The sequence below is a fragment of the Microcebus murinus genome, chromosome X, assembly GCF_040939455.1.
Source record: "Microcebus murinus isolate Inina chromosome X, M.murinus_Inina_mat1.0, whole genome shotgun sequence".
Taxonomy (NCBI): Eukaryota; Metazoa; Chordata; class Mammalia; order Primates; family Cheirogaleidae; genus Microcebus; species Microcebus murinus.
Genome location: NC_134136.1, coordinates 63571754 through 63595636, shown reverse-complemented (window position 1 = coordinate 63595636; position 23883 = coordinate 63571754). Strand labels below are relative to the sequence as shown.

The window sequence follows — 23883 nt, the reverse complement described above, 5'->3', positions numbered from 1 at the left end:
AGACATTCTACACATTCTCCAAATTCTCCACTTTCATTGGTCAATGGATTTTCAATTCATCCAATGGTCAAGCTGGACATTATCTCACCAGATCATTTGTCCTTAGAAAATAACTATATTTTTCTTCCTATGCCTTCCTTTCTGCTTCAGGTTATTCTCTCCTTATTTCCCTCTTGCTCTTGTATATCCTATCAAATTTCTATTTTGGAATCTTAAAAGTTACAGAAACATTCAAAATTTGAACAATATGAAAATCAAATACTCCCTGGCCATGGATAAATTTTCCTAGTCAACTAAAGGTGGGGATTGGGGAAGGCTGAGACCTGCATAAGAGGAATTCAAAGGGGAAGATAGGACATCTTTTGGTGTTTTCTGGTGTGTGGTCAACATGATCAAACCTAAGACCATATGATCCTCTCACTGGGAAGAGGTGAAGTTTCTAATACATGTTCACATTGGAAGAATCAGAGTCAGAACATCAAGAACAAACAAAATGGGAAGAAAGGAGGCTTAGAAATTGTCATGCTGAATGAAAAGATACATTTGCATTATATTTCAATAAAGCAAACACAAGAAAGATGGCTAGAGAATTCTGTGTTTGGACAAGGTACCCACTGTACCCACTGTCCAAAGGAGATAAGACACATCTGCACCCTTCTTCATTCTTTTCTACCTTCAAAGAACTGGCCACCTTGGAGAACACGTGGCCCTTTGTGCATGCATCTGTTAAGGATACACTGCACATATTATGGAGCAGTACCTGTGGACTTAGCAGCAATAGGCAAAGTTGATGCTTCCATAGATACAAAGGATGATGTGGAGTCCAGCCAGGTTGCCTCAAAAGAGGAAGATACTAGTGAAGACACAGTTGTTGTAGAAGGATGTGTCACTCCAGTGGATATGAGTGGAAATGAGGTTCCAGGAGCAGCAGATGTGGTAGTGATAATATTTAGAAGGGAGTCCAATGTGGGTTTAGGAAAAATTAAAGTAGCAGGTGCTGCTGTAACTGGAAGTCTGCTCCATGCAGATGTTATTGTAGGGCTAGGCAGAGGCATGGAACCAACAGATAGGGTGTGGTCAGTTGTAGAAGGTGACATACTCATTCCACTAAAGAATGGAGGATGAGACACAGTCCTGGAGTTGGTAGTCACAGTGGTTCTGGTGGATGCCTCAGGGGATGTGGAAATGTACACATTGTTATCTGTGATTTTTATAGAAATAGGGAGAGAAGTTGGGAAGCCAGTAGTGATACTGCCCATTGTAGGTGAAGGAGTGGTTTGGGTGAGTATGGTGCTTACAGTAGGAAAAGGTAGTGTTGTAAGGTTAGCGAATGGATACATTGGTATTGTATCAGAAGTCAGAAATGTGGATTTTGAAACCTCCACTGTAGAAGAAGTTATAACATGAGGAGCATTAGATACAGAAGTATTTGTGATAGCTGCCACTCTACTACTGCTCATGGCAGATAGGGAGCTGTTAGTAATCCCAGGTAATATGCCCAGAGTTGTAGCCTCATCTCCTTGTGATGAGTGTTGGGTTGTTAATAGAAATGGCGAAAATGTGGTCTTTGAAATGGAGGAAATAGCTTCAGCATTCTTAGAACTGTGTAGATAGGAGGGAGTGGTGCCTATAAATGGAGTCACTGTCCCAGCCATAATAGTGGTTGGAATGGTTTTCATAGAGGAAAATGTTGGCTCTGTTGGAGAAAAAGAGGATGTAGGCGTGATCCTTGAAGGTAGCTCTATCATTTCTGAAGTAGTGAGAGCAGAGGAAACCATTGTGCTTTTTGAAGTAGGCTCAGCATATGTCACAGGGGTGATATCCAATGTAGATGTTTGTATGGTTATAGTAGTTCTAGGGGTAATTGAAGACAATCGAGTAGAGAATGACCCAACTGTTGTGGAAATGTGAGAAGAAACTGCTGTGGATGAGAAAACAGAGTCATTAACTGGCATGGAGGACATCTCAGACATAGGCCCAGAAGTGACTATAGAGGGACTTTTCAAACAATCTGGATGTGTTGTTTTAGAAGACCTACTTATTAGTATTGTGGGAGTGTCAGAAGCATTTTTGGAGGTGAAGACAGTGACATTAACTGGCAATGAAGACATCTGGTAAATAGGAATGGATGTTGCCACAGAGGTTTCCCTAAGAAGTGTCGTAGGTACATTTGGAACAGAAAGGGCTGGAGTGATCCTGTCAGTAGAAATCATTGTAAAATTGGCATTATATAGTCCGATTGTGGAGAGAGACGAGGACTCAGGGAAAGTCTGTGTGCTTTCAGAAATGGAAGAGGCAACTGAAGTCACCTTAGGCTGTGTCCTAAGTGAAGGCAAGTGTGAAAGAGTTGTGGTTATGTTCACAGGATTTGATATTCTGGTGGTTCTGGAAGTTGTAGTATCTACAAATGAAGTATCCTGGTGGTATGAGACAGGATGTGTCACTGAGGTGGAGGTTACTATCATTTCCACAGTCCTGGGAGTATATACTGAAAGGGCACTCTTGCTTTCTTTTTCAGGAGGCAAAAAAGTGGTGATTGTCAGAGATTGTGAAGGGAGAGCCAATTTCCCACTACTGGTAGACATTTCTGAAATGTCAACATCTACTGTGTTACTTGAGGTCAAAGTAGGTGTGGTCTGTGTGCTCCCAGAAGTGGGAGATGAAGCTGAATTCCCATCAGGTGGAGTCCCAAGTGTAACCTCTGAAGGTGAATGTGTTTGGTGAATGGAAATTTTTGTGGTCTCATAAAATCCTGTGCCTGTCATTTCCAAGGATGAAGTACCCTGGGAATGTGAAATAAAAGAATTCTTTGATGGGGATATTTCTGTCACCTCCATAGTTTTAGGAGTTTTCACCAGGGAGCTGGTCATCTGGTCTTTGTCAGATGGTAAGATAGAGGTGCCAGTCAACAATTGGCTGGAGATCGGTGTGTTTACAAGATGTGTGGCAGATTGAGAAATGTGACCATCTACTGAGGTAGTGAGCTCATTGGCAGAGGTATGTGAGAACATGGTCTCATCAACAACAGGGGTCTCTGTGGTGCCAGTAGCCAAGCTAACATCTCCACCAGCACTGAAAGTATATGGAAAGCTGAGAGCATAGGTAGAAGTCTTCTCCACTTGAGATATGGGTTGAGTTGTTCCTGGTGTAGATGTGGTTGATATCACGTGAGTGGAGGACACAATAGGAATGTTGTTAAGGGGAGATTTTGAGCAGACAAGAGTGTGTGTGGATGGAATTACTTTGTCAACTGAAGTGGAGGAAACAGTGGTCTCAGCCTTAGCTGTCACAAGAGTGGGGGTTTTCAGCGAGGGGAGTGAAGTTTCTGTCAGAGAGGGAACTGCCATGGGTGTCATTCTGACAGAGATCACCGAGGCCTGTGAAGTGGTATGAATCAAGTCTCTGTGGGTAGGCATGGTATCGCTGGTCACAGAAGCAGTCTGATCCAATGGTGGCACCAGTGCTGTGGTCACTGTAGTTGATGATGTATTTGAAACACCTGAGAGCATAGATGTAGTGAAAGCCTTAGCCAGTGTAGAAGGCTCAGACATGGTCCTCTTAACCTCCTCAGACACCACAACAGAGACATTAACTGGCAGTGAGAACATATGGGTAACAGGCATAAGGGTTGCTGAAGAATGAACAGCTGTAGGCTTTGAAGGCAAGATACTGGCAGACAAAGAGATAGTTTTCATGTCTTCAGGGGTAGTGGGGAAACTGGTCTCCAATATCCTTGAGGTGGAAGCACCCAGAGGTTCAGGGAATATCTGTGTGATCCTAGAAGTAGGAGATGGAGTTGAAGTCCCTTTAGATATCTCTGAAGTCCAATGTGCTGTATAGGTGTGGGTAGAATTAAAGATTTCTGTAGTTTTATTGTATGAACTCTTAGGTGTGGTTTTCACCAATTTTGTTGATAGCCAACTTCCTCTCACCTCAGTAGTTGCAGTTTTATTATTCAATGGGGTAGTCAACTTTTCTATATCAGGAAAAGGGGAAACAGTGACAGAAGCTGTCACCATTTGTGCTGAATCATCTGTCACTTCCAACATTGTTGAAAATGGAGAAACCTCAGTTACCGCTGCTACAGTTGATTTTCCCTTAAGATTATGGGAAGTTGTTTCTTTTCTTGCCACAGTAGAATTAAATCTTTGAGTTGTTGTAGACTTTGCTATAGGGGCTGTTGTATCTCCAAAGGCAATTGTACCATTTTTTTCCATTTGTGTAGTCTCAGAAGCACTTTCTTCAGTAGAAAAATTTTGTTTAATGTCAGCAAGAGTAGATATTATATCTACTGGTGAAACAACTGTCTCCCCTGGTGTCAAATGAAGTTCATTTTCAGCTACTGTGGACATAGGGATGGTTTTAAAAAGTAAAGTAGTAAATTTAAACTCAGGCATATTGGTTACAGATGTGGTTCCAGAAACTGTGGAGAACTTAGCAAACCATGGAGATGTCAATTTAGATAGAGCTGTTGTATATCTGGTTGTAGTAGCATCAGTGGTAGTAGTAGCCTCACTCTCTGTGGCTGCTTCTGGTGGGGTGATAATATCAGTAGTTGTGGATGAATGTTCTGTATTACTCCCATGGAATGCTGATGTGAAATTTTCATTAGGCACAAATGTAAGCATGGTGGTTGTATTCATAGATGTCAATAGTGTCTGGTCTGGCCTGGAAGTCCAAATGGTCTCATTGGTGGAGAATAGATAGGCAGCTTCATCAGTTGTAGATGTGGGAACTGACTCAGATACCTTGGATTTGGAAGCCAATCTAGTGGAAATCAAAGTATGCATGTGTTCACCAGCTGTGGGAGTTTTCTGGGTATATACTGGTCCTGTGATTGTGGGGGAAAGCATAGTTTCATCCTCTATAGGTGCAAGTGTGATTCCAGAGGTCAAGGCTGTATGTGTCGTTTCAGCACCAATAACTGTCTTTACACTCTGAGTTTCAGTAAACATAAAGGATGTTATGAAAGAATGGGCCATAGAGGAAGTGTTTTTTGGCGTGGAGGTAGACATGACATCTTCTACTCTGGATGAGGAAACATCCCGAAAATTTGTAGATGTCAATTCTGTTTCAGCTATTCCTAGGGCAGGAGTGGTCTCAACAAGTCTAGTTGGGAGAGTCACTGAATGGACGGTAAATGCTGCCGCCGCATCAGTTGTTGCCAATGTAGACGCTGTCTGATTTCTAGGAAATACAGAATCTGCGGGAGCAGCTGTGGAGATGAGCACAGACTCAGGTGGGAATGCTGATGCAGTCCCAATGAGAGCAGTTGTCGCTGAAGTCTCTTCCACTGTGGACCAAGGTACAGTTTCAGCAGCTGTAGATGCAAGAAACTTCTGGCCAGCTGTGGAGACAGGGAGTATCCAAATATCTGTGGATTTGTATTTGGGCCAAGATGCTGTAGACATGGACATTGACTCGATAGTCGAGACTAAAGATGTTGTCTTCATAACAGCCGACTGAGATTCAATTGCTAAAGTTTTAGATACAATTGAATTATTGGTAAATCCAAATGTGGACAGGAAATTAGTAGCTGTATTTGGATGAAAGGTCTCAGTAGCCTTGGCTTCAGCCATTTTTGTTGTCTTTGTGCTTTCTGAAGATGGAGATTTAGTTATTTTCAGGGAATTAGTGGTAGTGTCTATGGATGTATTCTGGATAGGCAGAGTGACAGATGCTGAAGTAGATAAAACATCTGCTGTAAGTGTAGCTGTCTCAGCTATGGATATCCTAAAAGTTTTTGGTGCAGTTGTTGTTTCTAGAGGTGGAAATGTTGTATTTAAATATGATATGGTTGTATAATCAGTAGCAAATATAGGCATGCTTTTAGACAACACTGTAGAGGAATGTGCAGTCTTTTGTGGTTTTAGTCCAGTAATTCGGGCTGGAGTTGTCAAATCTGTTTGTTGTGAAAGAGTCGTACTTGTTTCTTGAATTGTCACATTTTCAGAAACAACTGAAAAATCAGAAAGTATGTGTTACTTTGGATTCAGCTTTAGAAATCAGAAACAATTTTTTATGAGTGCTGTAATTTCTTTTCATTTTTAAAGAAAAGTATCACAGATATAATCGAATCGCTTGATTACTTGGTTTTTCTTAAGATAATTTTCTACTTTCTAAAATCTCTATATGGCTGTCATAATACCTTGGTTAAGTATCTAGTTGGAGGACATTCATTCCATAGTATCTCCATAGTAGATTATAAACAGTCCTAAAAGAAGGATACATACTAGAGTTGTATACTGATTAAGAGGGTTAGCTTCCGGAAAGGGGCCAATTCCTTGAAAGACACAGCTACCAAAACTCACTTAAGAAGAAATAGATAACTTGAATAGTCCTATGTCTATTAAAGAAATTAAATTGTGTAGTTTAAAATTTTCTAAATAATAGAATCAGCTTTAAATTCAAATAGATGTAGTTTTAAATCCTGTCTCCATCACTTTCACACTCGTTATGTAACCTTGGACTAGTTATTATATTTACCCTCTCTGTACTTCAATTTCCTCCTCTGTAATGTGAGGATTATACTAACACCTACCTTATAAAACTGCTGTGAGACTTAAGTGAGTTAATGTCCGTAAAACACTTAGCATAGCTCCTGGCACACAGTAAGTGCTCAAAAGATAGTTGACTTTGACTTGGTCAAATTTCTATCACTCATTTAAACACTACAGATTGAAAATATTTTTATCTGGAAACCCCAGATTAAAATTTCTTTAGTAGTAGTAATGATTTGAAAATACTCTTTTCATTGGCTTCTGTTATACAACACATTCTCAGGTTTTCTCCTACTTCCCTGGCCACTTCTTTGCAGACTCATCCTATTTTACCTGGACAAGGCTTTGTCCCAGTACCTCTTCCCTTCTCACTCTATTGTTTTCCTACACCTAGGATTTCAATTTACACGTATACACAGATGAATCTCAAAGTTATATCTCCAGACCAGATATCTATTTTGAGCTTTGCATTTATATAACCAATTGCTTACTTGGCATCATTTCTTAGATACCTTGTTAATGCCTCAAACTCAACATGCCCCAACTTGAATTTATTATCTTCTCTCCAAAATGAATCATCTTCTGGTATTCCATTAGTGGATGGCACCAACATACATTCAATTATACAAGCTAAAACCCTCTCCTTCTATAGACTTCATTCTCTCTCTCACCTGCCATAGCCAACCCATAATCTTATCCTGCATATCTTAGCTCCTATCTCTTGATTCCATCAATTTCTCTCCATTTCCATCACTTACTGTCCTGACTAACCACCTTCACCTTTCACTCAGACTACTGAGGTAGCTTCCCAACTGAATTCTCTGTCACTACTCCTGGGCTCCCTCCAGTCTGTTCCGTGCTGTAACCAGAATGATCTTTTTAAAATGCAAATCTGATCATGTAACACACACACACACACACACACGCACACATTCGGTTCTCTTTAGAGGCTTTCCATTGTTTATAGGATAAATTTTTTAAATTTATTTTTTATTTTTATTTTTTAGAGATAAGGTCTCACTTTGTTTCCCAGACTGTAGTGCAGTGGCCTGATCATAGCTCACTGTAACCTTGAACTCCTGGATTCAAGCAATCCTCCTGCCTCAGCCTCCCAAGTAGCTAGGGCTGCAGGTGTGTACCACCACCCCTGACTAATTATATTTTTATTCTTTTTTATAAAGATGGGGGCTCACTATGTTTCCCAGGCTGTTCTCAAATTCCTGGCTTCAAGCGAGCCTCCCACCTTGGCCTCTCAAAGGGCTGGGATTACAGGCGTGAGCTGCTGCTCCCGGCTGAAAAATATTTTTTAATAGAGCCTATAAAGCTATATGGTTTGGTCCCTAACTCCCTTTCCAGTGTCAATTTGTGCTAAATCCCCTCTTGCTTTCTAGCCTTTGGCCACAAGCCTCCTTTTAGCCCTCCAATACATGGAATTCTCTTTCCCATCACAAAACCATTGCATGTGCTGTAACCTCTACATAGAATGTTCTTCCCACCCTTCTTCATCTGATTAATTTCTACTCATCCTTCAAATCTCAGTTCGGCATCACTGCTTCAGGGAAGCCTATCTTCCCTGACTTCCATGACTAGATCAAATCAATCTATTCTATGCTCTTAGGACACCTCACATCTCTTCTTTGTGGAACGTGTCACAACTACAGTTTTACATTTGTTTGTGTGTGTTTATTAATGTCTGTCTTCCTCACTAGACCATTATGGGCAGGGCCCTCATCTTTCGTTGCTCACCATTGTATCTCCAGTGCCTGGCACATGGTAGATGTTCAGTACCTATTTGTAGGCTAACTAAGGATGGAAATAACGAGGGCTTGGAATGACATGAGAGCAGTGTGATGATCCCTAACCCCACAGCTATTGGAAAGGAAGAATTGACAGCATACGATAACAAAGAGGCTTAAGACATTTAAAAAAAAAAAAATAGAATTCTCAGAGAACTCAAATGTTGCTTTTGGGCAACTCTGAGAATAGTGGTGATATTCATAGAAATAGGAAAATTGGAAAGGAAGCCTCACTCCGAAGAAAAATACCCAGTTCAGACTTGGATAAGTGGAATTTGGGGGGATGATGGAACATCCAAGTGAAACTGGTGCATAGTAAAATTCAAGGCGGAGTCATAATCTTTCTCTAATTCAAATCATCCAAAATGAAATCATGCATATTACCTTAGGGAAATTAGCATTTTGAATTTATGCACCTGAGAAGCATATTACCTATAATGTAGAAATGATTGTAGTGGTAGACAATTTACTAATTTGTTTCACTATCTTGAGCATTAAAATTGCTTTTAATTTGCACATCCAGAATTTCTCAAGTGTGTGTAGAATGTTCTTTAGGATTTTGTGGTCATTACCAAGTAGAATGAGTGACAATCAGAAGCCTGCCATTGACTACATAGATGGATTGATAAAAGTACACATTTATAAGGGGAAAAGTCAAAGCTATATAAAAAGCACTTTTTCCATTTAACTTTATGTCACTGTTTCAATTATCACAGATACATTACGTTAGGCCTTATCAAGAAAAAACTGGTATATCACAGTATCACAATATGTATATCAAGCTTTCTGCTTTCAAATTTGTCCACAACTATAAGTAAATGGAGAATTGTCAGGATCTAGGTTTCCATTTTTGCAGATGGGTTTATATCAGCCAATTGGCTTAGCAAACCTCGGTGAAAGTGTCACTTCTAGCACATTGGAGAAGTGGGGCATTCCAGAGCCTGAATCACTCTGTGAGTGCACTAATTGTTGAGAAAAGGGTTCATGATTCCCACTCCTTTACAATTAATGATTGAACTGCATTCACATTTTAGGAAAACAATAAAATACTAAATACCACAAAAACCTAAGTTATCTTCTTTGTTGCAGCATTCAAAGAGAAACTAGTAGAGTAATACATAATGAGTAATGGAAAACTCTTTTATAAGACAGGGGATGGGAGTTAGGCTTGATATTTTTTATCAGAGAGGGCGAAGCCACAGATGTAGCAATTGTTATTAACACTTCCAGTAAGCATCTCAAAAAGGAACATACGATTTAGAAAAATAAAAACAAATGAGTTGCACAAAATTATCAAGCAGGTGGCATTTCAAGTACCAGAGATCTCTTAGGAAATAATGCATTTTACATTGCTCCATTTTAAGCTGAAGCCTGAGTTTGTATATTTCAGCAAACCTCCTATTATATCTTTCCAATGCAAGATTTCTTCCAGAGGGACTGCTGTATCAAATTTTTTTCTCTAAAGTCATTATTAAAAAAGACTCAAATCTTCATTCATTAAAATTCCAAAATTTTATAACCAGGTCTTGGAGATTGTATTCAATCCTTTCATTTAGAGATGAGGCCCAGAGAGGTACAATGTTGAGAAGATGAGATTTTCACAGATGAAACATTTAGAGAATAAATAAGAGAGTATGTAGTAATGCCTCAATTATCTAGCACCCGTAACACATGTTCTCGATTTACATGGAGCCACCCCAATCCAGAAGGAAGAAATGAACAAACTTCACCTAAAAGAACCAAGGAGAAACAAATTTAGATACTAAAAACCACGTTCTGCAATTGCTGAACAGGAACGGTGCAAGAAACAGCAATCATCTAAACAGTGAAACATAAACCTTAGAGAAGAGCATCACAATGCTAAATTAAAACATTAAGGTGGGCCGGGCCCGGTGGCTCACACCTGTAACCCTAGCACTCTGGGAGGCCGAGGCAGGAGGATCACTCAAGGTCAGGAGTTCGAAACCAGCCTGAGCAAGAGTGAGACCCATCTCTAGTAAGAAATAAAAGGAAATTAATTGGCCAACTAAAAATATATAGAAAAAATTACCCAGGCATGGTGGCACATGCCTGTAGTCTCAGCTACTCGGTAGGCTGAGACAGAAGGATCGCTTGAGCCCAGGAGTTTGAGGTTGCTGTGAGCTAGGCTGACACCATGGCACTCTAGCCAGGACAACAGAGAGAGACCCTGTCTCAAAAAAAAAAAAAAATTAAGGTGTTCTTGCTAGCCCAAGAATCAAAACCCAATGGGGGCCGGGCGCGGTGGCTCACGCCTGTAATCCTAGCACTCTGGGAGGCCGAGGCTGGCAGATTGCTCGACGTCAGGAGTTCGAAACCAGCCTGAGCAAGAGCGACACCCTGTCTCTACTATAAATAGAAAGAAATTAATTGGCCAACTAATATATATAGAAAAAATTAGCCGGGCATGGTGGCACATGCCTGTAATCCCAGCTACTCGGGAGGCTGAGGTAGCAGGATTGCTTGAGCCCAGGAGTTTGAGGTTGCTGTGAGCAAGGCTGACGCCACGGCACTCACTCTAGCCTGGGCAACAAAGTGAGACTCTGTCTCAAAACAAACAAACAAACAACAACAAAAAAAAACCCAATGGGGGCCAGGCACAGTGGCTCACACCTGTAATCCTAGCACTCTGGGAGGCCGAGGCAAGCAGATTGCTCGAGGTCAGGAGTTCGAAACCAGCCTGAGCAAGAGCAAGACCCAGTCTCCACAAAAAATAGAAAGAAATTAATTGGCCAACTTAAAATATATATATATATATATATATATATATATATAAATTTAGCCAGGCATGGTGGTGCATGTCTATAGTCCCAGCTACTCAGGAGACTGAGGCAGGAGGATCGCCTGAGTCCAGGAGTTTGAGGTTGCTGTGAGTGAGGCTGACACCACGGCACTCTAGTCCGGGCAACACCTAAAAGGACATATAGGAATAACATTTGTCAGGTGTTGGGAGGGTGGGAGGGGGGAGGAGGGGATATGTATATACAAACATAAGTGAGATGTGCAACATTTGGGGGATGGTCATGCTTGAAGCTCTGACTCTACGTAACCTTAACATTTGTACCCCCATAATAGGCTGAAATGAAAAAAAAAACAATAGAGATCCTAAATTATGGCCATTCCCTGATATAATATCTGCCTTGACAAATCATTCATATCCCAGATAAAGACAATCACATCAAACAACAGTAGCTTTTTAGAACCAAGATCTATAAGAATTAAAGATTCTTAAAAACCCTAAGATGGAAATTAATTACAATGGGTTAGCAAACATATTCAAGACCATTATTGTGTAATCTAGGCTGATAATAAATAATAAAAACTTAACTTGCTTATTGGTGTCCTTATTGTCTTAATCTATATATACTTTTGTTTTTCTTCAATTCAGTAATTCAGACTTTCTGTGCACCCATCATTTCTAACAAGTGAGGTTCACTGCACTTAAGCTTCATCAATCTTCCTCTTTTCTCTATATGTGGTAGGGATTTTTTTTTGTCCCTAAATGGTACACTTATCTCCTTTGAATTTAATGCCTGTCCTCAGAAAAAAAAAAAAAATGTTGTAAGTGAGTGGGGTAGTTACAATGCCAGACATATTATCTCTGTCATTGTGCTGTCCCCTATTCTTCTACACACACACACGCACATACACGAGCTTTTATCTCCCAAGAACTGATGTTAAAAGCATATCTAGGCCGGGCGCGGTGGCTCACGCCTGTAATCCTAGCACTCTGGGAGGCCGAGGCGGGTGGATTGCTCGAGGTCAGGAGTTCGAAACCAGCCTGAGCAAGAGCGAGACCCCGTCTCTACTATAAATAGAAATAAATTAATTAGCCAACAAATATATAAAGAAAAAATTAGCCAGGCATGGTGGTGCGTGCCTGTCGTCCCAGCTACTCGGGAGGCTGAAGCAGTAGGATTGCAGTAGGATTGCCTAAGCCCAGGAGTTTGAGGTTGCTGTGAGCTAGGCTGATGCCACAGCACTCACTCTAGCCTGGGCAACATAGCAAGACTCTGTCTCGAAAAAAAAAAAAAAAAGCATATGTAGACTTCCCAACTGCACAACATTGCACAAACCCACTTTTCCCTGCCCCTCCCCACAAAGTGCAACTATAAATTTTGGAAATGGTGTACGAGACAACCAAAGGAGAACTATGGAAAGTGCTAAGAAGAAAGCAAATTGGCTTTGGACTCCAGGAGTAGAGGGACACCATGGTGGTGAGCATCTTGCCTACCCCAATCCAACATAAAAACACGAGTCAGGCCCTGTGTTTCCCAATCCCCAATCTAGCAACAAAAGGCAGTGCAAGTAGGCTCATTTCCCTTTTGGATCAAATGGTAGTCTCTCTGACAACATCAGGCTAGCCTAACACTGCCAGCAAGGAGGACTGATTGGGAGCCCTGCTAACCATAAGCAGCAGCCAGAGGGAGCACTCTCCTGCCCTGCCAGGCCTGAGCCTCCTATCCCTACCAAAACACACTGGCTGAACAGAACCTGGCCCAGAAAGACTATTTGTTCCCACTGGCCTGAGAGTCTGCTCATCCACTCAGAAATAAGGCAGGCAGGCATAAGAGGGAAAGGGAAGCCAATAACAGCAAGTGGCCTGGTCCAAGAAGCCTCTTAGTTGCTGAAGTCCTGAGATTCTTCTCCCTCACCCAGATACACTGAGTCAGGCAAGGGAAATAAGAAAACAGAACCATCTAGGAAGCCATATCTTCCTTTCCTGCCCAGAGACACAGGGGAAGCCAAGGCAAACAGCATTGGTAGGGGATCTCCCCACACCCCTTCCTCACTGAGAGGTATTTGGAGGTCTGCCCTGGGCAAACATCTTCTGCCTCCAACCCAGGCAGCACCAGTAGGGACAGGTGGGAGCCTCAGGAGCATGAGATAAACCAAGCAAGACAAAATAACATCACAAACACTCTAAAATATGTTGTATTTGGAAGCACAGCCCATAAAAGTAGACCAAGACCTGTGTGCTAAACCTAAACAGGATGACTGCCTTCTAAAATGAAAGTTTTAAATAATATTCAGAATCTCCTAACATAACTGACAAAATGTCCAGGATATAATTTTTAAAATCACCTATCATACCAAGAACCAAGAAAATCACAACTTGAATGAGAAAAGACAGTTTTTGCTAATGCCAAGATGATCAGATGGTGGAATTATCTGATAAAGATTTTAAAGTAATCATCACAAAATTTTTTTAAAGCAATTATAAATTCTCTTGTAACAAAAAAGAGAAAAATCTCAGAAAATAAATAAAAATTATAAAAAAGAACCAAATGGGAATTGTAGAACTGAACAATATAATAACCAATTTTAAAGACCTGCTGGATGGGCTCAACAGTAGATTGGAGATGACAGAAGATAGAATCAGTAAACTTGAAGAAAGAACAATAGAATTCAGCCAGTCTAAACAGCAGGGAAAATAGACTGAAAAGACAAATGAACAGAGCCTCAAGGACCTGTGGGACAATAACAAAATATCCAACATTCACATCACCATAGCCCTAGAAGAAAAGACAATGGTGTTGAAAGTGTAGTAACAGAAATAAAGGCTAAATAAAAGCTTCCCAAATTTGACAAAAGATACATACCTACAGATTCAAAAAGCTGAATAAATCCCAAGCAGGATAAACCTAAAGAAATCCATGGCAAGACACATCATAATTAAATTTTTAAAAACCAAAAGACAAAGAAAAAAATCTTGAAAGTAGCCAAAGAGGAGCAAATGGTACTTAGAGGGGAACAACAATTCAAATGGCAGCAGATTTCTCATCTGGAACAAAGGTAGCCAGAAGAAAGTGTTGTAACATTTTTCAAATTCTGATAGAAAAGAACTGTTAACTGTGAATTCTACATCCAGCCAGGTGATCCTATAGGAATGAAGTGGAAATAAGAACATTCTCAGATTAAGGAAAACTATAAGGATTTGTCACTAGCAGATTTACCCTTGAAATGATAAGACCTACCCTTCTGAGCTAAAGGGAGTACTTCAAACAGAAAGGAAATGATTTTTTAAAGAAGGGATCTTGGAGCATCAGCAAGAAAGAAAGAACAATGGAAAGAGCAGAAATATGGGTACATATAGTAGAGCTTTTTTTTTTTTTTTTTTTTTTTTTGGTGGAGGAACAGAGTCTTGCTTTGCTGCCCAGGCTAGAGTGAGTGGCGTGGCGTCAGCCTTGCTCAAAGCAACCTCAAACTCAGCCTCCCAAGTAGCTGGGACTACAGGCATGCACCACCATGCCTGGCTAATTTTTTTTCTATATATATTAGTTGGCCAATTAATTTCTTTCTATTTATAGTAGAGATGGCGTCTCACTCTTGCTCAGGCTGGTTTCGAACTCCTGACCTCGAGCTATCCGCCTGCCTCGGCCTCCCAGAGTGCTAGGATTACAGGTGTGAGCCACCGCGCCCGGCCTATAATAGAGCTTTATAAATCATATTTGATGATAGAGACAAAAATTTTAATATCATCTGATAAGACAATGAAATGAAAAAGTAAGAAAGCCAAGGCATCAAAATGGAAGTATCCATGTTTCACTCAAAGTGGCAAAATTTTGATATCAGTAGACTGTGTAAGTCACATTTTATATTGTAATACCAAGAGCAACACTATGAAAACTATTCAAAGAGATAATTCAAAACACTATAAAAAATCAAGATGGAATACTAAAATACATTCAAGTAACCCTCAGGTTGCTGTTTACAAGAAATGCACTAAATATAATGATATAGGTAAGTTGAAAGTAAAAGAAGGGAAAAAATTATACCATGCAAGCAGTAAGTTTAAGAAAAGTGGCTGGGTGCAGTGGATCATGCCTGTAATCCTAGCACTCTGGGAGGCTGAGGCAGGAGGATCACTTGAGCTCAGGATTTTTTTTTTTTCTTTTTTTTTTTTTGAGACAGAGTCTCACTTTGTTGCCCAGGCTAGAGTGAGTGCCGTGGCGTCAGCCTAGCTCACAGCAACCTCAAACTCCTGGGCTCAAGCGATCCTTCTGTCTCAGCCTCCCAAGTAGCTGGGACTACAGGCATGCGCCACCATGCCCGGCTAATTTTTTCTATATATATTAGTTGGCCAATTAGTTTCTTTCTATTTATAGTAGAGACGGGGTCTCGCTCTTGCTCAGGCTGGTTTCGAACTCCTGACCTCGAGCAATCTGCCCGCCTCGGCCTCCCAGAGAGCTAGGATTACAGGCGTGAGCCACCGCGCCTGGCCTGAGCTCAGGATTTTGAGACCAGCCTGAGTAAGAGTGAGACCCCCATCTCTACTAAAAACAGAAAAAAATTAACTGGGCATGGTGGTGTGCACCTGTAGTCCCAGCTGCTCAGGAGGCTGAGACAGGAGGATCACTTGAGCCCAGGAGTTAGAGGTTGCTGTGAGCTGTGATGAAGCCACAGCATTCTAACCCTGAGCAACAGAACAACACTCTATTTAAAAAAAAAAAAAAAAGCAAAAATGGCTATATTAATATTCACTAAAATGGAGTAGAGAGCAAAGAAAATTACTTCAGCCAAGGAGGAACATTACATAATGATGAAAGAACTGATCCACCAGGAAGACACAGTTATCCTAAATGCATACAAACCAAGCAACAGAGCCTTAAAATACATAAAGTGAAACTGATGGAGCTGAAAGGAAAAAATAGATAAATACATAATTATAGTTCATAATTCCATCATTCCTCTCACAACTGATAAATCTACTAGACAGAACATCAGCAGGCATGTAGAAGTTCTGAGCAACACAATCAATAGCATTTGGTTGACATTTATAGAGAACTCCACCCAACTGTGGCAGAGTACATATTTTTTTGAAGCATCTGTGGAACATTCACCAACACAGAATGGGCCATAAAACAGACCTCAACAAATTTAAAAGAATTGAATGTACAAGACTATTTTCTCTGACCATTATAGAATCAAACTAGGAATCAATTACAGAAAGACCATGGAAAATTTCTAAACAATACACTTCTACATGAATCAAAGAAGACATCTCAGGGAAAATTTTTCAAAAACATTAAATTAAATGAAACTAAATAACACAACATGGATGTCAAAAAAAAAGATAGAGGCCGGGCGCTGTGGCTCACGCCTGTAATCCTAGCTCTTGGGAGGCCGAGGCGGGCGGATTGCTCAAGGTCAGGAGTTCAAAACCAGCCTGAGTGAGACCCCGTCTCTACTATAAATAGAAAGAAATTAATTGGCCAACTGATATATATATATAAAAAAATTAGCTGGGCATGGTGGCGCATGCCTGTAGTCCCAGCTACTCGGGAGGCTGAGGCAGGAGGATCACTTGAGCCCAGGAGTTTGAGGTTGCTGTGAGCTAGGCTGACGCCACGGCACTCACTCTAGCCCGGGCAACAAAGTGAGACTCTGTCTCAAAAAAAAAAAAAAAAAAAGATAGAAAGAAATCTAAAAAAGAAGGAAAATCTTATTTTTAAAAATTAAAAATAAAAATAAATAAATGAAACTAAAATACAACATATCAAAATTTGTGAGACACAACTAAAGCAGTTCTGAGAGGGAAATTTATAGCACTAAATGCATACATTAGAAAAAAGGAAAGGTCTCAAAACAACAATCTCAGCTCCCAACTCAAGAACCTAGAAAAAAAAGAGCAAGATACGTCCAAAGCAGGCAGGAGAAAAGAAATAAGACTACAAAGGAACATAACGAAATTAAAAATAGGAAAATAGAGAAAAATCAATGGAACAAAGAAGATTCTTATTTTAAAAGTCAATAAAATTAATAAACCTCTAGAAAGACTGATAAAGATAAAAAGAGAAAGATACAAATCACCAAGATCAGGAATGAAGCAGAGAATATCACTACACACTCTGTAGTAATAAAAAAGATAATAAAGGAATACCATGAATAACTTTATGCTCACATTTGAGAAGTCAGAAGAAATAGACAACTCCTCAAAAACCATAAACTATCAAAGCTCCACAAGATGAAATAAACAATCTGAATAGCCCTATAATCATTAAATAAATTGAACTAGTAATTAAATAGTTCTCAGAAAAGAATACCCAGGCCCAGATGATTTCACTGGAGTTTACTAGCATGGAACAATTAACACCAATTTTATACAATCTCTTTCAGAAAAAAGAAGAGGAATGCTTTCCAACACGTTTTATGAGGCCAATGTTATCTTGATACTGAAATCATACACAAACTGTGACATAAAAAGACTACTACAGACCAATATCTTTCCTGAACTTAAATGCAAAAATCTTCAGCAAAATATTGGCAAACTGAATGCAACAATGTATAAAAATAATTATATACCATGACCAAATGGGATTTATTCCAGGTATTTAAGGATGGTTAAATATTAAAAAATCTATAACATAACCCATTATGTCAACAAGCTAAACAATAAAAATCATATGCTCATATCAATGGATGCAAAAAAACCCGGCATATGACAAACACCCATACCCATTCATGATAAAATCTCTCACCACTTTAGGAATAGAGGGAATTTGTAGCAACCTGACAAGAAGCATCATCAAGAAACCTACAGCTAACATCAACTGTAATGGCGAAAGACTGAATGTTTTCCTGCTGATATCAGGAATGAGGCAAGGATGTCCACTCTTACCACTTTTATTCAACATAGTACTAAAAGTTAGAGACACTCCAATAAGGTAAAGAAAAGAAAGAAAAGGCATTGCAGGCCGGGCATGGTGGCTCACGCCTGTAATCCTAGCACTCTGGGAGGCCGAGGTGGGCGGATTGCTCAAGGTCAAGGGTTCGAAACCAACCTGAGCAAGAGCGAGACCCTATCTCTACTAAAAATAGAAAGAAATTAATTGGCCAACTAATATATATAGAAAAAATTAGCCGGGCATGGTGGTGCATGTCTGTAGTCCCAGCTACTTGGGAGCCTGAGGCAGTAGGATTGCTTGAGCCCAGGAGATTGAGGTTGCTGTGAGCTAGGCTGATGCCACGGAACTCACTCTAGCCTGGGCAACAAAGTGAGACTCTGTCTCAAAAAAAAAAAAAGGCATTGCAGGTTATGTGGTTGTCCATATGGAAAATCCCAAGGAATCACCAAGAAAAAAAAAAAATTTCCGAGAACTTATAAATGAGCTCAGTAAGGTTGCAGAATACAAAATTAACACACAAAAAGCAATCACATTTCTAGATCCTAAAAATGAACACACAGAAATGGAAATCAAAAGCATAATACTATTTACAATTGTTCCCATGAAATGAAATACTTAGGTCTACACTTAACAAAACATGTGTATGCTGGAAATCACAAAATGTTAATCAGAGAAAATCTAAAAAAAAAAGGAGAGGCATATTGTACTCACGGATTGGAAGACTCAGTGTAGTAAAGATGTCAGTTTCCCCCAAATTGATATATAGGTATAATCAAATTCCTATCAAAATTCCATCCAAGTTTTATGCAAACATAGACAGGCTTAGTCTACAATTGTTATGGAAATGCACAAGCCCTAGAATAGCTAAACTCGTTTTTTAAAAACAATAAGGTGGCTCACGCCTGCCTGTAATCCTAGCACTCTGGGAGACCGAGGTGGGTGTATAGTTTGAGCTCAGGAGTTCGAAACCAGCCTGAGCAAGAGCAAGACCCCCGTCTCTACTATAAATAGAAAGAAATTAATTGGCCAACTGACATATATAGAAAAAATTAGCTGGGCACGGTGGCGCATGCCTGTAGTCTCAGCTATTCAGGAGGCTGAGACAGGAGGATCGCTTGAGCCCAGGAGTTTGAGGTTGCTGTGAGCTAGGCTGATGCCACAGCATTCTAGCCCAGGCAACAGAGTGAGAGTCTGTCTCAAAAATAAATAAATAAATAAAGTGAGAGGAATCACTCTACCCAATATTGAGGCTTTCTGTACAGATACAGCAATCAAGACAGTGTGGTATTGGCAGAGGGATAGACACATAGCTGAATGGAACAGATAGAAATCTCAGAAATACACACACAAATATGTTCAACTTATTTTTGACAAAGACAAAAAAGCAATCCAGTAATGGAAGGATAACCTTTTCAACAAATAATCCTGGAGCAATTAGACACCCATAGGATAAAAAACAAAAAACAAAAAAAAAAAAAAAAACTCAACCTAAACCTCACACATCTTATGCAAAAATTAACTCCAAATGGACCACAAACTTACATGTAAAACATAAAACTATGGAACGTTTACAAAAAAGCATATGAGAAGATATCTAGGAGAAGGGATCTAGGGCTAACAAAGAGTTCTAAGATTTGAACACCAAAAGCATGATCCATAAAAAGATAAATTGATAAATTAGAGTTTACCAAAATTAAAAGTTTGTGGTATGTGAAAGCCCAAGTGAAAAGGATTTTTAAAAGCCAATCTACATGGGAGGCCGAGGCGGGCGGATCACTCGAGGTCAGGAGTAAACCAGCCTGAGCAAGAGCAAGACCCTGTCTCTACTATAAATAGAAAAGAAATTGATTGGCCAACTAATATATAGAGAAAAAATTAGCCGGGCATGGTGGCGCATGCCTGTAGTCCCAGCTACTCGGGAGGCTGAGGCAGCAGGATTGCTTGAGCCCAGGAGTTTGAGGTTGCTGTGAGCTAGGCTGATGCCATGGCACTCACTCTACCCTGGGCAACAAAGTGAGACTCTGTCTCAAAAAAAAAAAAAAAAAAAAAGCCAATCTACAGATTAAGAGAAAATATATGCAAAAGACATATCCAACAAAGCACTAGAATATATATTTAAAATTTTTCAAAACTCAACAGTAAAATAAACCACCCAATTTTTTTCAAAGGGCAAAAGACATGAACAGACATTTCACTGAAGAAAATATGCAGATGGCAAATGAGCATAGGAAAAGATGTTCAACATCATTAGGCATCAGAGAAATGCAAATTAAAAACCACAATAAGATATTGTTACACATTTATAAGAATGACAGAAATAAAAAATAGCGACAACACCAAATGCTGGCAAGGATGCAGAGACCATCCTGGACCACTTATACATTGCTGGTGGGAATATAAAATGGCATAGCTACATCAGAAAACAGTCTGGCAGTTTCTTATAAAACCAAATGTGCAACAACCCTACAGCCCAGCAATTGCACCACTGAGGATTTTTCCCAGAAAAATGAAAAGTTATGTTCACACAAAAACCTGTACACAATGTTCATAGCAAGTTTTTTAGTAACAGCTAAAAATTGGAGTCAGCCCAGATGTCCTTTAATAGGTAAATGGTTAAACAAACTGTGATACATCCATACCATAGAATACTACTCAGCAATAAAAAGGAACAAAGTATTGATACACACACTCTCCAGAGAATTATGCTGAGTAAAATAAAAAGCCAATACTAAGAGTTTACATTCTGTGTGATTACATTTGTATATATTTTTTTATTTTGGCATATTACGGGCGTACAAATTTTAAGGTTTCAAAAAATGCCCTTTCCCCCCCCTCTTCCCACAAGTCTGAGTTTCCAGCGTATATAATATTTTTGAAATGGCAAAAGTTTAAAAATGGATAATGGATTAGTGACTATCAGGGATTAGTGATAAAGTGGGGTAGAGGAGAAAGGCAACAGGAAGGATTCTTGTGATATTAGAACTGCTCAACATCAGCATGATTGTGGATACACAAGCCTCCACAGGTGATCAAATTCTATAGGACTTAATATACACACACACAAATAAGTACAAGTAAAACTAGAGAAATCGGAATAAGACTGGTAGGTTGTATCAATGACAATATTCTGGTTGTTGTACTATAGCTTTGCAAGATGTTATCATTAGGGGAAACTGGGCAAAGTATACAAAAATCTCTAAATGCACATGAACCTACAATTATCTTTTAATTTAAAAAGTTCAGTTAAAAAAAAAAGCAAACCCATACTGTGTAGGTAGTGGAGCGCTAACCAAATGTCCATTCCTACTGGAGGGACCATAGAAGCTTTGAGGTCAGGCCTCCATCTTTGGAGGGCTCACAAATATCTTTTGCCACATTCATTCTGCTCCTGTTTGTGACCAAGTGATCACTTGCACAAGTAATTTGCATGAGCTTTGCTGTCTCTGTATTTGAAAGTGGGGATAATCTGTGCTAATTCATGGGGGTCTGCAGGCTTAATTGCCATTTGCTCTTTCACTCTAGGCAAAATTGTATCTTTGTAATCATTGGGAGCTGGAGAACAGAGGTATAGAGTAGCTGAATATTTATGAGGCATTTTGTTGCAGATGTACCTGCCAACAGAATATTAAGTAGAACATTTGCTAAGGTACCAAATTCTGGTTGTGATTTGGGTATATCACCTCATATTAAATCTGCGTGTTGTTTTAGCCCACATATCACATCTGGTTTTTCTTTCAATCACGACCTCTATAAATATAATTCAGTGTGTTGATTAGATTTGTGAGAGATAATGGTGACCAGAAACTGCCACAGACAGATCTGCCTGTCAGGTAGAAAAATATGAAATGAGTATCTTTAAGATGATGAGCAAAAAAAAAAAAAATGTTTCAAAATGGTGTCTGCATTCAGTTTCCAGGAAAGGGCATGAAAAATGAATCCTGCAAAAGAGAGAGAGAGAGAGAGAGAGAGAGAGAGAGAGGCTAGAGCTTCCATCTCTGAGTCTATAGGAGAATGTCATCCTGTGTAGGAGAATACAAATAAGAAGGCTTTGAGCAAACTACAAACAGCTCATGCTTATCTTTCGTGATGAAAAACGAGGGTAGCACAGAGAATTGATGTACAAGGGCAAGACCAAATTGCCTTTTAGCTATAGAGCCCATCACCATGGAACCTTTCCTATCCGATCTGATAATTGGATAGAAGGATTAATAGTGGGCCAAACAAAGACCTTTAGAAAGGACATAAACTATATAATCTGTCTCTGCATATTTTAAGAATAGTTCATATAGTAATTCAAAGCAGCTGGAGCATTAGATCAAATAATGAACCTCAGCAAATCAATGACCCCACAGATACAAGAACCTATGTTTTGATACAGTGTAGATTTCCCAGGATGGGCTGAATTCAAGTTATTTCATTTTTCTCAAATAGAGGGAATTTCTGAAATGTATAACTAGGAGTAATTTAATCTGCATGTCTCTGGAAGACTCTTCATCTACACATATTCACAGAATGAATCCTTTGTTAGCTCATGTGTCTGAGTTGAGATTAGGAAATTATGCTCATCATACCTAGAGAGGAACTTTAGCTTATAATCAGTCTTTTATGGTTGCTTCAAGACATTTCTGTCACCTCCCATTCCTGTTAAAAATCCTGTACACTTTTGTCTTAGCTAAAAACTGGAAACAACTTAAAAGTCCTTCAAACAGAGCTTATTGAATAAATTACACCACAGTCATACTGTTTGAAAGCACCCATTCCCAAATAATCAGATTGCTCTATATTTTCTGACATCGAAATATCTCCCAAAATATATTATAACTTTTAGAAAGATGCAGAAGACTATGCATATAATCATGATCCCAACTATTAAAAAAAAAAGAATACTTACATGTAAACCCAAGTTTTACATTTTTCCTGCAAGGATACATAAGAAATTGTTAACAATCATTACTTTTGTGGAGAAGCACTTGGGGTAAGGGATTGAAGTGAAAGGAGACTTTTTTTTTTTTTTTTTTTTTTTTTTTGAGACATGGTCTTGTTCTGTCGCCCAGGCTGGAGTGCTATGGCATGATCATAGCTCACAGCAACCTCAAACTCCTGGGCTCAAGCAATCTTACTGCCTCAGCCTCCCGAGTAGCTGAGACTACAGGAATGTGCCACCATGCTCGGCTAATTTTTTCTATATATTTTTAGTTGGCCAATTAATTTATTTCTATTTTTAGTAGAGACGGGGTCTAGATCTTGCTCAGGCTAGTCTTGAACTCTTGACCTTGAGCGATCCTCCCATCTTGGCCTCCCAGAGTGCTTGGATTACAGGTGTGAGCCATCATGCCCAGCCCTTTTATATAGTTTTAATCTTTCACTGTATATATCTATTAATTTCACTTTAAAAAATAAATTGTTAATGTATAATTAAATTAATAAAATAACTAGTAAAATTAATACGTTTGTGGCCGGGCACGGTGGCTCACGCCTGTAATCCTAGCACTCTGGGAGGCCGAGGCGGGCGGATAGCTCGAGGTCAGGAGTTCGAAACAAGCCTGAGCAAGAGTGAGACCCCGTCTCTACTATAAATAGAAAGAAATTAATTGGCCAACTCATATATATATATAGAAAAAATGAGCCAGGCATGGTGGCACATGCCTGTAGTCCCAGCTACTCAGGAGGCAGGAGAATCGCTTGAGCCCAGGAGTTTGAGGTTGCTGTGAGCTAGGCTGATGCCACAGCACTCACTCTAGCCTGGGCAACAAAGTGAGACTCTGTCTCAAAAAAAAAAAAAAAAAAACATACATTTGTTTAAATTTTAAAAGCTTTATATGCTTTTACTAAGAAATTCTACTCTTAGAAATGCATTCTATGAAATCTCAAGCCCAAGTATACTAAGATGTGCTATATGAGGAAATTTATTGTAGCATTATTTGTTACTACAAAAAATTG

At 39.5% G+C, this 23883-nt stretch overlaps 1 protein-coding gene across 1 annotated transcript in view; it reads right to left on the bottom strand.

Annotated features, from left to right (window-relative positions):
- Positions 1 to 23883, bottom strand: part of ADGRG4 (adhesion G protein-coupled receptor G4) — a 121267-nt gene that overhangs the window by 76502 nt on the left and 20882 nt on the right. The window contains exon 3 of the mRNA XM_075999151.1: positions 761 to 5959. Coding sequence (XP_075855266.1) covers positions 761 to 5959 — 5199 coding nt within the window. The remainder of the gene's footprint in view (positions 1 to 760; positions 5960 to 23883) is intronic.